General features: G+C 44.8%; 2 protein-coding genes and 1 gene segment (V, D, J or C); all 3 read right to left on the minus strand.

The window, feature by feature from the left end:
- Positions 1-17,166, minus strand: part of LOC143823103 (immunoglobulin lambda-1 light chain-like) — a 134,232-nt gene that overhangs the window by 21,503 nt on the left and 95,563 nt on the right. The window lies entirely within an intron of this gene.
- LOC143823102 (immunoglobulin lambda variable 5-37-like) overlaps positions 1-17,166 on the minus strand; it is a 56,441-nt gene that overhangs the window by 12,975 nt on the left and 26,300 nt on the right.
- LOC143823023 (immunoglobulin lambda-1 light chain-like) overlaps positions 3,754-17,166 on the minus strand; it is a 28,752-nt gene continuing 15,339 nt past the window's right edge. The window contains exons 4-7 of the mRNA XM_077308819.1: positions 13,118-13,448; positions 12,946-12,953; positions 8,297-8,374; positions 3,754-4,300 (exon numbers count right to left, since the gene is read on the minus strand). Coding sequence (XP_077164934.1) covers positions 3,969-4,300; positions 8,297-8,374; positions 12,946-12,953; positions 13,118-13,448 — 749 coding nt within the window. The 3' untranslated portion in view covers positions 3,754-3,968. The remainder of the gene's footprint in view (positions 4,301-8,296; positions 8,375-12,945; positions 12,954-13,117; positions 13,449-17,166) is intronic.

Here is a 17,166-nt window from a genome sequence, read left to right on the forward strand (position 1 = left end):
TTTAAAACATTGGTGGTTTTAGACATGGGAGAATGACCACCAATTTTCACCAGAGGTGGAATTCAGAGTCAGATGTAATGATTGACAACTTTTCTCAGCTCAATTCCAGAATGACTCGAGAATCCCAAAAGCAACTCAGAAATGGCTCAGGGATTCCAAGTTGGCTTGATGGGAGCATGAACAAATCTGTATGGACAGTCACAGCAATTAAGGGCCAGAAATGGATGGGCATCAACATTCAAGTTGTCCCTCTCAACAAAAATTTCGGCTATGACTTAAAGGACTTTTAACCTAAAGGACTTTTAATGCAGGAACCTACCGAAGAAATGGCTGCTGGTCCTGGGACCTTGCAAAACCTCATTTTTTCCAAAGTGGAGAAGAAGCTTTGTGAGGAACACCTATTGATTCCTAATTCATGACAAGCTGGACATGTCTGTATTCTGAGCCTAATCAACAAACTTAAATATTACCATTACACTTAAATATTACCGTTAAATATGGGCTTCCAGAACTGGAAATCAAATGATCAATCTTTATCGCATCTATGAATACTTATTTTTGTCAATTCCCTGTCGAATTTCTAGTTTTTAACCTTATATGGCTCCTTGGTTCCTCTGTGGGTATGTTTAGGACTCACAAGGATACTGCATCATGGGTTTTGTAGTCTGCTATAATTTGCAACAATATGCATGTGTTTCAAGGAAACTCATCTGGAATGGACACATTGTGAGTTGTAATTCACTCAGGGTAGATGGATTTACATTTTTCTCAACCAAGGTTCACGAAGCCCTGGGCTTGCCACAGCACTGATAAAGCTGTTCTGACCCAGCAGGAATATCAGGGCTCTCTCAGCCTCACCTACCTTACAGGGTGACTTCTGTGGAGAGAGGAAGGAAAGGCAATTGTAAGCCACTTGTTGGATTTTAAAGAAGAATCATTGGTGTTTATACCCTGCTTTTTACTACTCAAAGGAGTCTCCAAGTGGCTTCCATTTGCCGTCCCTTTCCTCTCCCCACAACAGTCACCTGTGAGGGAGGTGAGGCTGAGAGAGCCCTGATATTCCTGCTGGGTCAGAACAGCTTCATCAGTGCTGTGGCGAGCCCAAGGTCACCCAGCTGGCTGCATGTGGCGGAGAAGTGGGGAATCAAACGCAGTTGGACAGTCCCATTTAGAACCAGATGCCAGTCTTTAAACTGAATGGCAATAGTAATTAGATGTGGAGCTATAACATGGAATGGGGACAGGGCAACACTTGAGTTGCATACATAAAGACTCTCTTAGTACACTTAGGGATTCTCAGTGCAAGGCTGGAGTGCATTGATGAGAACGGAGATGGTGAGTTCTTGAAAATGTTGCCAACGTTGGAAACAGACCAATTAAACCTGGGAGGGCATTCTGTCACATCTTCGGCACTCTGTGAGTCCAAGATGGTCACACCTCTGCTCTTCTGCCTTCGAGTTGACAAGACTGAAAGAGCCAGAGATCTGAAAGAGTTTCTTCAAACACTTTTCAAGGATGCTGCTCAGGCGTTGTGGTGGAGCTGTTGCCGTGGCTACTGTGATGCAAGGTTTTTGTGACACTTATGTCTCTGTCCTCTTGGCAATTTTGTTAATAAATGGATTTGGGAGGAGTGGCCAACCTGTGGCTCTCCAGAGGTTGGTGGACTACAATTCCCATGAGCCCCTGCCAGCCTGGAGGGGATGGGAAGGGGAGGGGCCCCAGGTGGGTGCATACACAGGTTGGCAGGGGCTCATGGGAATTGTAGTTCATGGACTGGCAGGGGCTCATGGCAGGGGCTGGCAGCGGCTCATGGGAATTGTAGTCCATTAACATCTGGAGATCAATAGTTTGGCCACCCTGGCTCCACCCCCCCCCCCCATTCCATGATATAGTTTTTCAGCAATTTACTGTTACTCTTCTGATTCATGCCTCATTGCTCATCAATTTGTCTTGTTGGTCTGTAAACCAAAACAGCAATGCTCCTTTTATGTCCTTAGAAGGCATGTATCACTGGGTGGCCAGTTCTCAGTCCAGGGAGGTGCAGTGGATAAACTAGGGCTCACAAGGGGACATGATTGCTCTCTTTAAGTTTTTGAAAAGTTGTCACTTAGAGGAGGGCAGGGAAAGGTTCCTGTTGACCGCAGAAGGTAGGACCCACAGTCATGGGTTTAAACAAGGTGGAGAGCGATAACAGCTAGATATTAGGAAAACATTTTCACCATAGTTCAGCAATGGAATCGACTGCCTATGGAGGTGGTGGGCTTCCCCTCACTAGTAGTCCAAGCACCTTTAGCCTGATCCTGCACTGAGCAGGGGGTTGGGCAAGACAGCCCTTATGGCCTCTTCTAACTCTATGATTGTAGGATTCTATGAAAACTTGGGTGTGTACCCCCAGTGAACTATGACTCTCACTGCATTGGTGGCCAGTCACCATTGTTGTGAGGACAAAATGGTGGCGCCAAGGGCAATCCTATGTTCCATTTGGACCTCCTTAGAAGAAAAACATGGTACCCAAGCACGGTACTCAAGAGGGGACGAAACTGAACAAATGTCATTTTTATAATTACAAAAAAAATAAAAAATAAAAAGACTTTGTAGCTTTGTGAGACCCCATGTAGAGGTCCTAGTGGTGTTGAAGACCGAGTTCGTAAGTCTAATTCCACACTTAATCCAGGCTGGATAGAAATCTTCTTGGTGAAATAGTGGACTCTTCAGCTTCTACTAATCCCCAATGCTTTGCCTTTTCTCCTGAACCTGATAGCTGCCTAGCTGGCTATATAGACCATCAATGGAAGATGCCCACTGTGGGCCATTATGCACGGCTGCCGAAACAGTGATTTTGGGTCACATGGAAAACAAGGAGGGGGAAGACAGGACGCACACCGGTTATGCACGGGACGGGGCGTGACAGCGGCAAAACCCAGAGTAACCAATTATGCACGTGGCGATCCCGGCGCCGCTTCTGGTTGCGCCCTGGTCACCCGGATCTGCGCTTTCTTCCGCATTTCGCTAACGTGCCTTTTTCGGCGGCATGCACTGAAGCTGCGGCCAGTTGCAGCCGGCACCGTGCGTTATCAGTGATTTTAGTCGCCGCCATTCCACCCCAAATGTGCATTATTTCCCCCGTGCATAATGGGTCTGTGTGACCCCAGTTGCTGAACTAACTAGGAGGTCATCTGTCCCGGGTCCTTTTTGGTGGTGGTGCCCTCTCTATGGACGTTTCTTCCTACATCTGCTCACTTGGTGCCTACCCTCTTTGAGCTTTAGGTTCCAAATGAAATCTCTTCTATTTTCCTGCGCATTTCTTTATGTTGTCAAGCCCTGATTTCAACTTACTGTGAATCATGGCTTCACGGCTGGATGCCCCCTTTCCATGGATTTCATAGTCTGAAAATGTAATTTCCCTGTTATTGTGCACTGCCTCATGAACACTGAAAGCCCATAGAAAAGTATCTTCCAGCCCCACAATAAACCTGAAGTCTTTCAGGTAACCGGATTGTATCGGGTTCCCCAAGAAAACTCCATTCTCCACATGATGTTTTCATACAGAAAGGAAAGCACGTGAGCCATGGCTGAAAAGTTTGACTTACCTCATTTCCCTCCAGATTGGTGCAGATGGAGGAGAAATGATTTCAACAAACAACAATGGCTGATCAAGCATTGTCTTGTTTTATTGACTCACAGAGGTCAACTCACAATCTTTTTTTTTTTTTTAAGTCACCACTGGCAATAATCTATACATAGACAGCAAAATTGCACGAGTCAGGTTTTATTATTCATTAAAACTACAAGGATACCTATGAAGCTGAGGGGACAGGGAATGTGTGTGAAAATTGTGGGGGTACAGAAGGAAAAGTGGGGCAGGTGCGGGGCAGGGAGAGAAAGAGCCATTTGCACAGCCCAGCTGAAGTTTTCCTCCTTACGCAGCGGAGCTCTGGATGCAACAAAGCTCTGTGGGCAGGAGAGGGTTAAGAGCATGGTGATCCCGAATGGCCCACACTCTTGACGTAGTCGATCCCTTTGTGAGTCACCTTGCAGGAGTAACTTGTATGACTTTCCCACTCGGAGGGATTCAGAGTCAGGTAACTGCTGGCCACGTAGTTGTCGTTGAGCTTCGTCGGCTTGGTCGTTTCCACCCCAGTAGAGATAGCGGTGCCATCAGCCAGCCAAGTGACGGTGATGTCAGGTGGTCTGAAGCCATCCATCAAACAGACCAGGGTGGCCTTGTTTTTGCTTTCCTTCTCTTCCACAGAGGGAGGGAAGAGGTTCACATTGGGAGGGAGGGAGGGCTGATTTGCATCTGTAAAGGAAGATGGGAGAGGGTTAGCTGTGTGAGTCTGCGTGAGACAGCCAAGGGCAAGGGCGGACAGACATAAGCAGAGCCCTGTTGAATCAAACCGGGAGTCTCTATATTCCAGCATCCTCGTTCACACATTGGTCTAACAGTTGCCCTAGAAGGCCAACAAAAGGGCACAGAGACCAAGGCCACTCCTGATCTTGCCTGGGCTGCCTTCGAGATTTATTGCGGTAGAAGATTTCATTGGGAACGAACCTGGTCTACAAGAAATACAGGGAATCTCCCTGCTCACTAGAAAGAACAAAGAAATAGGGAGACCTCAGTACCTTACTGTAGCTTTTGATTCCTTTGTTTAGGACTGACCTGAGAGGTTTTTCTTCTAGAATGCACACCCTGGAACTCAGTATAATATTGTTAACCACGTCTCCAAGAACTGAAAGAAACTCTATGCAACTTGGTTATCAGTTTCCTGTGCAATATAACTTGGGTGGCCAGCAGTGGTTGGGTCATTTCTGGAGATTTGATGGAGTCTGGGGACGGAAGGGCTTCTGGAGGGACTTTGATGGGCACAATGTCTTAGAGCAGAGGTAGCCAAACTGTGGCTTTCCAGATATCTACGGACTACAATTCTCCTGACATGCTGGCAGAGGCTTGTGGGAATTGTAGTCCACGGACATCTGGAGAGCCACAGTTTGGCCAACCCTGCTATAGAATCTACCCTCCAAAGCAGGTATTTTTGTCAGGGGAACTGATCTCAATTGCCTGGAAATCAGCTGTTATCCCAGGAAATTTCCAGCTAAACATAAGCTGCATTTGAAATCTGATAGCATGGATATTCTGCCCCTCCCCAAGCCGATTGACAACTTGATGATATACTATGAATACAGAGTTATAGGAAAGATACCAAGAAAACTGGTTGGCTTAGCCAAGTAGCTTGCAGACACCCATGGATGGCTGAGAGTCTTGGGCAGCAGATTCAGCACACAATTTCAGGGGTAGAATAATTGGGGCCAAGTTTTCCCTGCGTGTGCCAATTCCGCTCCTTAATGACTTCCAAAACATGCAGCCATCATATTAAGGGACCTGGCTGAAGTCAGCATGTAAGGCACCATGCAGGTAGAGATTCCGAAGAATTGACAGGTAAGTAGGAGTGGGGGAAGGCCAGAGGAATGGCTGAGAATCCAGCCTCATAGAACCATAAAGTTGGAGGGGGCCACACAGGCCATCTAGCCCCACTTCCTGCTCATTGCAGGATCAGCTTAGAGCACTCATGAGAAGTATCTATCCAGCCTCTGCTTAATGACCACCAGTGAAGGTGAGCTCAGCTTCCCCTTAGGCAGTCGATTCCATTGCTGAACTACTCTGACTATGAATTCCCCCCCTCCCCTGATATCTAACTGGTACCATACTCCTTATTGTAGGTCGTATCGTCTGCTGGCCAACAGGAACCTTTCCTTGCCCTCCTCTAATGACAACCTTTCAAATACTTCAAGACAGCAACCATGTCCGCTCTCTGCATCATCTTCCCCAGTCTGAACCTCCCCAAGTCTCTCCTGCAGTTGATAAGTATCATACTTAGAGCAGGCAAAACTATATTTCTTCAAACAACCCAGAACTGAGTTGTATAAATCGTTGTTGATGGCTACTAGCTGAGTTTTCATTGTAGCTCCTAAAAGAGAAATAAACCTGCAATATGGATTAACAGGCATAAGCCCTCTGGACAAAATAGTAGTTTAAAAAAGGTACTGGGTGGGGGGCGAGAAGAAATTAAACAGTCTAAGAGACCTGGTGAAGAAACAAAGAAGTAAGTATTATCCTTAAGGTGACCAAGCTGTGGCTCTCCAGATGGCCATGGACTACAATTACCATGAGCCCCTTCCAGTTTGGCCACACTATTGTGACCAGTTAAAACCCTCCCACTTCCTGCTGTGGTTTTCTGAAGCTGAAAATTCGAAACATAGTTCAGGAAATTCTCATTTATCAGAATGCCAGATTGTATGCCACAATGCACCAAAACCTCACTCTGCTATAAAATCCAGTGGATACAAGTAAACATGAAGTTGCAAATAACCACCTTACAGCATCTAAACAGACAAGGGCTGTATCACTTTTGAAAATATAGCCAAAAGACTGCCGTACAATTTGAACTCCTTGAATAAGAGTTTGATTGGGCTGATTAGAGTCAAGACGCAGAACGTCTCTCTGTCTCTGTCTCTCTCTCTCTGTCTCTCTCTCTCTGTCTCCAGATTGTGAGGAATCACATGACACATGAATTCCCTGCCACCGATAAAAACATTCCGCACCCATTCCGTCTCCATGACAAAACTTTTAATAAGAAAGAGGAGCTGTTTCAGTCATGAAAATGAAGCAGTTAACTGTTTGTGGGTAATAATCCCTTGCTAATATTTGACCACACAGTCCCTCTGTAGACAAATTTCGTGGAGTAGGAAAAATCATGGCCGGCCTTGGTTCAGAACGTTTAAAATCAAACTGTTTTGACAAATGCAAACAAGAATCCCTCAATTTGTAGGACATGATAATAGGCAGATACAGCTATTGTATCCGAGGAAATACAATACCTGCTTGTAGCTCCTTAAAAAGAAATAAACCTACAATATGGATTAGCAGGCATAAACCCTCTGGACGAAATTTATCCTCAGATCCTCAGATATAATGTACCATAATTTAGCAGAATTCCAAACAACTGGGAACAGCTTTGAACACCGCTGACCTCCCCGTTGGGTGGGTTGGATGGGGTTGGGGGGTACTTGTGGGGTTGTATTTTAATTTGATGCGAACCACCATCAGCCAGCTGTATATTTATTTATACATTTATTTATGTCTAAATAAATACATAAATAAAGCCGTTTTTATAACTATAGCCTATTGTCATCTATCGATCTATCTGTCTGTCATCTATCATCCATCCATCCATCCATCCATCCATCCATCCATCCATCATCAGTTTGTCAGTCTTTCTATCATCAATTTCACTTAAGGGTAAAACCTCATGCATCCATTAGCTATGCTATCTATGCGCTTTCATGCATGCTGAATAATGTGCATTCAACCCACTTTCCATGGCAATTTGGCAATTGTTTGCAAGGGGATTTTGCGGTTTCATACGGCCAAAATCCGCTTAGAAAGTGCGTTGAAAGTGGATTGCCAGGGCACTCTTTGGTGTATTTGAAAGCCCCGACTTCTCTGAATTGTCAAGTCACCTTTGGAATTTTTTCACCATAGTCTTTGGATCCACATATAAGACTGCAATTCACACCCTATTTGTTCTAGAACGGCTCAACTGACTTCAATTGGATTCCTTGCTGAGAGTGTGAATTGAAGGTTGACAATGTGATTTTCAGAATAATCGCTCCAAGTAATTCGCATTTCCCATTCTGTTTTAATTTGGCATCATTTAGAAGAGCAACGATGCCAGCTTTATGTGCATCTGAGTCTACCAGGACACATTTGCAGGCTCTCAGTGGCATTTTTAAGCAGACCAAGAGTCTGACTGATCCCTTAACTTACTCTGCCCATTCAAATCATTTACAAAGTCTAATAACAGAATTGGAAAACAATTCAGCCCAATGCACAAGTTTGCAATCCTTATAGGATGAAACTACATTTCAAAGTCCCTCCTCTGATCAGTCTTCCGTCATAAGAAAGCTGATATTTAACACCCAAAGGGATTTTCCGGAATTCGTGCCCATTTCCCTCTCCCCAGAAAACGTGGAGAAAAAAACACAATCTTTTTCAGCCAGCCAACTTTCAAATTTGAGGAATCAGGGAGAAGAGACAGATAAAAGGGGGTTGCAACTTTCTATTCTGGTAGTCTGGTGATCCTGGAAAATTCAGTTCCTATGAAAGAATCGGCGTGAAAACAGGGAGAAGAAACCCAAGGTCCAGTTGGGGTCGGAGAGAGAAAAGAGGCAAAAATAATCAAATTTTCAAAAAATGGCAAGCGAGAAGGAAAGATTCGGGAGAAATGCAGTGACTTACCTGTGACTATCAGCTGGGTCCCTCCTCCGAAGACCCACCACAGTGACACAAGGCTGTACAAAAACCCATCTCCAGTTCCTGGCAGAAAGAAGCCCTCAACACACATTCCGCATGGGAAATCACAAATGCATCAGACAGCAACAGCGACATTTAATTAGAAGCATTATTTCCCATTTTCATGGAAGCCATAGTTAATGGATTTTATTCCATTTTTTAAAAGATATACTGGCTACTTCCTTGGACCACAAGACTAACATCCTGTTAGCTGTTCCTAACAACATGAAGCAGTCACTTTCTTCTTGCATCTTACCTGATTCTGATCTTTTAAAGGGGAATTAACTCGACTAGGAATTGGCCCAGTTCTTCCCAGTCTTGTTGACATGACTTGAGCAGAACTGCAGGTGTTTCCTGAGAGTTCTCTCCTGGCTCATAATTTCGGCACATGAAGGTCCATGGCTCCGCGAACATTCCGTTTATCATTCCACGCCTTGGGAATGGTCATTTCTAGGACCACCCATGTCAGAAAGCCCCCTTGGAAGGTCACCACCTCATTGTATACTTCAATCCACTGCTTGGACTCCATTTTAGAAGGTCGGAGGAGGTCCTGGTTCATTGTAACTTGAACTGAAGAACCAAGCTGCTGGTTTGACACCAGTGGGTTATCCACTTTACTGGATTAGGAATATCATTTTTAAAAGAAGCCTCACAGGTGATTATGTAAGTCCCGAAGCTTTGTCTGTGCTCAGATAAGGTTTTTCTTTCTTTCTGTACATTAAACCCAAGGCACTGGAGCATCCCTTTGACTATAAATATGAACTTCCTTAATTCACTGCCTGTACTTGTTGAGCCTAGAGGAAATGAGGTGCAATCTTTTAAAACATTGGTGGTTTTAGACATGGGAGAATGACCACCAATTTTCACCAGAGGTGGAATTCAGAGTCAGATGTAATGATTGACAACTTTTCTCAGCTCAATTCCAGAATGACTCGAGAATCCCAAAAGCAACTCAGAAATGGCTCAGGGATTCCAAGTTGGCTTGATGGGAGCATGAACAAATCTGTATGGACAGTCACAGCAATTAAGGGCCAGAAATGGATGGGCATCAACATTCAAGTTGTCCCTCTCAACAAAAATTTCGGCTATGACTTAAAGGACTTTTAACCTAAAGGACTTTTAATGCAGGAACCTACCGAAGAAATGGCTGCTGGTCCTGGGACCTTGCAAAACCTCATTTTTTCCAAAGTGGAGAAGAAGCTTTGTGAGGAACACCTATTGATTCCTAATTCATGACAAGCTGGACATGTCTGTATTCTGAGCCTAATCAACAAACTTAAATATTACCATTACACTTAAATATTACCGTTAAATATGGGCTTCCAGAACTGGAAATCAAATGATCAATCTTTATCGCATCTATGAATACTTATTTTTGTCAATTCCCTGTCGAATTTCTAGTTTTTAACCTTATATGGCTCCTTGGTTCCTCTGTGGGTATGTTTAGGACTCACAAGGATACTGCATCATGGGTTTTGTAGTCTGCTATAATTTGCAACAATATGCATGTGTTTCAAGGAAACTCATCTGGAATGGACACATTGTGAGTTGTAATTCACTCAGGGTAGATGGATTTACATTTTTCTCAACCAAGGTTCACGAAGCCCTGGGCTTGCCACAGCACTGATAAAGCTGTTCTGACCCAGCAGGAATATCAGGGCTCTCTCAGCCTCACCTACCTTACAGGGTGACTTCTGTGGAGAGAGGAAGGAAAGGCAATTGTAAGCCACTTGTTGGATTTTAAAGAAGAATCATTGGTGTTTATACCCTGCTTTTTACTACTCAAAGGAGTCTCCAAGTGGCTTCCATTTGCCGTCCCTTTCCTCTCCCCACAACAGTCACCTGTGAGGGAGGTGAGGCTGAGAGAGCCCTGATATTCCTGCTGGGTCAGAACAGCTTCATCAGTGCTGTGGCGAGCCCAAGGTCACCCAGCTGGCTGCATGTGGCGGAGAAGTGGGGAATCAAACGCAGTTGGACAGTCCCATTTAGAACCAGATGCCAGTCTTTAAACTGAATGGCAATAGTAATTAGATGCGGAGCTATAACATGGAATGGGGACAGGGCAACACTTGAGTTGCATACATAAAGACTCTCTTAGTACACTTAGGGATTCTCAGTGCAAGGCTGGAGTGCATTGATGAGAATGGAGATGGTAACTTCTTGAAAATGTTGCCAAGGTTGGAAACAGACCAATTAAACTTGGGAGGGCATTCTGTCACATCTTCGGCACTCTGTGAGTCCAAGATGGCCACACCTCTGCTCTTCTGCCTTCGAGTTGACAAGACTGAAAGAGCCAGAGATCTGAAAGAGTTTCTTCAAACACTTTTCAAGGATGCTGCTCAGGCGTTGTGGTGGAGCTGTTGCCGTGGCTACTGTGATGCAAGGTTTTTGTGACACTTATGTCTCTGTCCTCTTGGCAATTTTGTTAATAAATGGATTTGGGAGGAGTGGCCAACCTGTGGCTCTCCAGAGGTTGGTGGACTACAATTCCCATGAGCCCCTGCCAGCCTGGAGGGGATGGGAAGGGGAGGGGCCCCAGGTGGGTGCATACACAGGTTGGCAGGGGCTCATGGGAATTGTAGTTCATGGACTGGCAGGGGCTCATGGCAGGGGCTGGCAGCGGCTCATGGGAATTGTAGTCCACCAACATCTGGAGATCAATAGTTTGGCCACCCTGGCTCCCCCCCCCCCATTCCATGATATAGTTTTCAGCAATTTACTGTTACTCTTCTGATTCATGCCTCATTGCTCATCAATTTGTCTTGTTGGTCTGTAAACCGAAACAGCAATGCTCCTTTTATGTCCTTAGAAGGCATGTGTCACTGGGTGGCCAGTTCTCAGTCCAGGGAGGTGCAGTGGATAAACTAGGGCTCACAAGGGGACATGATTGCTCTCTTTAAGTTTTTGAAAAGTTGTCACTTAGAGGAGGGCAGGGAAAGGTTCCTGTTGACCGCAGAAGATAGGACCCGCAGTCATGGGTTTAAACAAGGTGGAGAGCGATAACAGCTAGATATTAGGAAAACATTTTCACCATAGTTCAGCAATGGAATCGACAGCCTACGGAGGTGGTGGGCTTCCCCTCACTAGTAGTCCAAGCACCTTTAGCCTGATCCTGCACTGAGCAGGGGGTTGGGCAAGACAGCCCTTATGGCCTCTTCTAACTCTATGATTGTAGGATTCTATGAAAACTTGGGTGTGTACCCCCAGTGAACTATGACTCTCACTGCATTGGTGGCCAGTCACCATTGTTGTGAGGACAAAATGGTGGCGCCAAGGGCAATCCTATGTTCCATTTGGACCTCCTTAGAAGAAAAACATGGTACTCAAGCACGGTACTCAAGAGGGGACGAAACTGAACAAATGTCATTTTTATAATTACAAAAAAAATAAAAAATAAAAAGACTTTGTAGCTTTGTGAGACCCCATGTAGAGGTCCTAGTGGTGTTGAAGACCGAGTTCGTAAGTCTAATTCCACACTTAATCCAGGCTGGATAGAAATCTTCTTGGTGAAATAGTGGACTCTTCAGCTTCTACTAATCCCCAATGCTTTGCCTTTTCTCCTGAACCTGATAGCTGCCTAGCTGGCTATATAGACCATCAATGGAAGATGCCCACTGTGGGCCATTATGCACGGCCGCCGAAACAGTGATTTTGGGTCACATGGAAAACAAGGAGGGGGAAGACAGGACGCACACCGGTTATGCACGGGACGGGGCGTGACAGCGGCAAAACCCAGAGTAACCAATTATGCACGTGGCGATCCCGGCGCCGCTTCTGGTTGCGCCCTGGTCACCCGGATCTGCGCTTTCTTCCGCATTTCGCTAACGTGCCTTTTTCGGCGGCATGCACTGAAGCTGCGGCCAGTTGCAGCCGGCACCGTGCGTTATCAGTGATTTTAGTCGCCGCCATTCCACCCCAAATGTGCATTATTTCCCCCGTGCATAATGGGTCTGTGTGACCCCAGTTGCTGAACTAACCAGGAGGTCATCTGTCCCGGGTCCTTTTTGGTGGTGGTGCCCTCTCTATGGACGTTTCTTCCTACATCTGCTCACTTGGTGCCTACCCTCTTTGAGCTTTAGGTTCCAAATGAAATCTCTTCTATTTTCCTGCGCATTTCTTTATGTTGTCAAGCCCTGATTTCAACTTACTGTGAATCATGGCTTCACGGCTGGATGCCCCCTTTCCATGGATTTCATAGTCTGAAAATGTAATTTCCCTGTTATTGTGCACTGGCTCATGAACGCTGAAAGCCCATAGAAAAGTATCTCCCAGCCCCACAACAAACCTGAAGTCTTTCAGGTAACCGGATTGTATCGGGTTCCCCAAGAAAACTCCATTCTCCACATGATGTTTTCATACAGAAAGGAAAGCACGTGAGCCATGGCTGAAAAGTTTGACTTACCTCATTTCCCTCCAGATTGGTGCAGATGGAGGAGAACAACAATGGCTGATCAAGCATTGTCTTGTTTTATTGACTCACAGAGGTCAACTCACAATCTTTTTTTTTTTTTTAAGTCACCACTGGCAATAATCTATACATAGACAGCAAAATTGCACGAGTCAGGTTTTATTATTCATTAAAACTACAAGGATACCTATGAAGCTGAGGGGACAGGGAATGTGTGTGAAAATTGTGGGGGTACAGAAGGAAAAGTGGGGCAGGTGCGGGGCAGGGAGAGAAAGAGCCATTTGCACAGCCCAGCTGAAGTTTTCCTCCTTACGCAGCGGAGCTCTGGATGCAACAAAGCTCTGTGGGCAGGAGAGGGTTAAGAGCATGGTGATCCCGAATGGCCCACACTCTTGACGTAGTCGATCCCTTTGTGAGTCACCTTGCAGGAGTAACTTGCATGACTTTCCCACTCGGAGGGATTCAGAGTCAGGTAACTGCTGGCCACATAGTTGTTGTTGACCTTCGTTGGCTTGGTCGTTTCCACCCCGGTAGAGATAGCGGTGCCATCAGCCAGCCAAGTGACGGTGATGTCAGGTGGCCTGAAGCCATCCATCAAACAGACCAGGGTGGCCTTGTTTTTGCTTTCCTTCTCTTCCACAGAGGGAGGGAAGAGGTTCACATTGGGAGGGAGAGAGGGCTGATTTGGATCTGTAAAGGAAGATGGGAGAAGGTTAGCTGTGTGAGTCTGTGTGAGACAGCCAAGGGCAAGGGCGGACAGACATAAGCAGAGTTCTCCTGAAACAAATCAGGGGTCTATACATTCCAGCATCCTCGTTCACACAGTAGTCTAACAGTTGTCCTGAAGGGCCAACATAAAAGGCATAGAGGACAAGGCCACCCCAATCTTACCTGGGCAGCATTCAAGAATTATTGTGGGAGAAGTTTCATTGGATGCAAACCTGATATCACAAGAAATACAGGGAATCATGATGACCCTGGAAGTCCCTTCCAACTCTGTGATTCTATGAACACACTGCTGCTAATGTGAAATTTATCAATGAACTTCATAGAGAGACCCCAGCATCACATTATAGAATTTACCAGTATTTGATTCAGTCTTGGGGGAAGGGACTCAGTTAAGATGAGGCTGCATGTATTAAATTAGTAAACATTTGGAAATTTGGTATGGCCTTACTATATTATCTCTAAGAACGTAGACAGAATATATGCAGCCTTGGAAGAGTTTTAAGAGCATGGATATTCTTTGCCTCTCCCCCACATGGTTGGTTGCCTCCCATGGTTCGTATGAGAAAGCTACCAAAATAGGTTCTCTTAGTAATGTATTGCACCAAGGCTGGAAGACTTATGAAGTAGATTTGGAGCACAATTTCAGGGGAGGAAAAATTAGGGTAAAGTGTACCCAACACATGCCACCTCTTCTGCTCCTTAATGAATTGAATCTGCGTCAAAATATGCTCCCATTATGACAGTCACCATAATTGGCAACAACTGGCTAGAAGAGTGGAAGAAGTGGGGGAGGCAAGGAGGGAGGACAGAAGAGTGGCTAAGGCCACGTCCCCATGTGAATGAGCAACAGATTCAGCCTCTAATCTGTTGATAAGAACAGACAGAAACATTTTATCACATATGGTGGACATGTGAAAAGGAAAAGAAATTCTGGCTACAAATACAGGCATGCATATAAAAGTCCTTAAAGACAACCTACAAACAAGGCCACAAGCGTTGCTGTTAGGACTGATAGACAGAAATTTAGAAAACAGTCCTGGGACTTTGTTTTTATATATGGTAACAGCTGCGTGATTACTATATTCTTGGAACTGGAAACTAGCAAGCAGACCTGCAACAGGGGACTGGCGGATGAAGATGACAGATCTTGCAGCAATTGCTGGATTCATGTCATCGATTAGAGAAAAGTGAAAACTTCCTTAATGACTAACTGGAAACCTCTTATGGATTTCTAATAGGCCAGAGGAAAAATGATTTGATGATTCATGGTTTTAAAGATGAAAGAAAGTAATTTTTAAAATTATTTCAGTGTTAATGGAAGTCAGAAATGTGGAAGTTAACTGAGAAATCTGAATTAGTAAATAAAGATTTAGGGACTGGCTGATTGGAAATTGAAAACTTATTGTAATGAAGATATGTCTGATTTTTGTTCGTTCTCTTCCTTCCCTTTTTCTGTTTTAAAATCCTTGATAATTTTTTTGAAGATAAGAACAGACCAAAAACCAGAAACAAAGCCACTGTATTTCTCCACACAACTCACAAGTAAGACAAGTTACTGTCACTGGGCATGGTAATTGCCACTAGCTGAGCTGGTTCTAAAAAGGGACATGACAATCCCATGGAGCAGGGGTAATCAACCTGTGGTCCTCCAGATGTCCATGGAATTGTAGTCCATGAACATCTAGAGGACCACAGGTTGACTACCCCTGCCATGGATTGTTGAGGATAAGTTCCCTCAATGGCTATTAAGCACCATAGCTCTATGGAGCCTCCTTGTTCAAAGGCAGTATACCTTGGAATGTCAGTTGCTGGGGAGAAGCCAATGACAGAGAGTGTCTTTGGCCTCTGCGGGTCTTCTTGGACATCTGGCTGGTCACTATGAGAAGGAGGGTGCTGAACAAGTTTGATTGGATCCCATAGGGCTATTTTTGTTGACAAAGCATAAGAGAGAGTGGATCAGAGGTGTCTGTACTACAAATGAGACCTGGGGAACCATGCTGAGGCAAAGGTGATCACGCACAAGGTCTGCTTTCAGCCTCATCTGCACCATTGCCAAGTGTGTTTGGAGACCTAGTTCAACTTCCTCGGGCTTTCGAATAAGCATCTCCAAACTTTAGAGCAAATAATTATAAAGGGCCTGGTGAAGGAAGAAGAGTTGAGTTTTTATACCTTGCTTTTTGCTACCTAAAAAAGTCTTGAAGCATTTTACAATCCCCTTCCCTTCCTCTCTCCACAACAGTTACCCTGTGTGGTAAGCGACTGAGAGATCTCTGAGAGAACTGGGATTGTCCACTGAAATCAAGTGAAGTTAGACGAGTTAATTTTGGCTGGGCTGAAAAGAAATCTCTCATAGAAACATAGAATAGCAGAGTTGGAAGGGATCCACTGGGTCATCTAGTCCAACCCCCTGCACTATGCAGGACACTCACAACCCTCTCGCTCATCCCCTGTGACCTGCCACCCCCTTGAACCTTCACAGAATCAGCCTCTCTGTCAGATGGCTCTCCAGCCTCTGTTCAAAAATCTCCAAAGATGGAGAACCTACCACCTCCCAAGGAAGCCTGTTCCACTGAGAAACCGCTCTAACTGTCAGAAATTTCTTCTGGATGTTGAGATGGAATTTCTTTACTCTCAGATTTTTTTATTGCATTTTTAAAACCCAGCAATGCTGAAGGCTGCAAGAAAGTGGTTGGCCCAAAGTCACAGAATGAGATTCATACTGAGTGATTTAGACCCAGGTACCGGTCCAGTATTCCTACTTCTATTCCATAATGACTCCGATCACAAAAAAATTAGTTTTCTGTTCTTTATATCAAGAGCCAGCCTAATATCTTTGGACTCTTAGGGACCCCAAATCCCAACCAACCTGCCCAGAAGAGGCACCCCATTAATGAACATGGGACATACTCCACCTAGAAGTTATTTTGTACAAGCCTGTTCAAATAAATAAACAGGATGTGCATTTCGGAACAGCTTGTACAGGAGACCGACGTGGTGGGTAGCATCCCAGAGCTCGAGTTGGTCCTTATTTCATTCAATCCCCTTTAATGATGTGCAAAATCCAGTGACAGCACCACAGATCCTATGCATATTTACTCAGGTGTAAATCCCATCTTATTCCATGAGCTTAGTACCAGGTAAATTTGTATAAGATTATCACCTAACTGTAGTGGTAGTACATTGCAGCTGCTATGTTATTTTTAAAATATGACCTTTATTCTTTGCTGCTTGGCAAGTATTCTTTCCCTGTTCCACTTTTGAGCCTTTTTCTGCATTTCTACTGCTTTTTAGGCTTGTCTGGTTTAACTTTGAATATTGATCTGAATTTTGTTTTTGTCGTAAGTTGCCCCTGAGTACTCCTTGGACTCAAAAAGGGAAAGGTGCCAATTGTCAAAATAGATACACAAATACGAATCATCGGACCAGCTAAAAAGTTCCAGAAGAGTGACGAATCCAGATCTCTGAATTCTTCACAATATGGACGAAAGCCCTAATCCGGAGTTTTATAATAGATGTTCATTTCCATCCTAAGATTATGACTAACTGCGGATTGATCCATCATGTCTGGTTTGTCTTCCTGCCTGCTATTTTGCTGAACAATGAGGGATTTTACTGAACTTTAAAGCATGCTTCCTTTTTAGTGACTTTTTAGTTGGCCCCAGGACAGGAATTGCGACAC

The sequence above is a fragment of the Paroedura picta genome, chromosome 13 (genome assembly GCF_049243985.1).
Source record: "Paroedura picta isolate Pp20150507F chromosome 13, Ppicta_v3.0, whole genome shotgun sequence".
Taxonomy (NCBI): Eukaryota; Metazoa; Chordata; class Lepidosauria; order Squamata; family Gekkonidae; genus Paroedura; species Paroedura picta.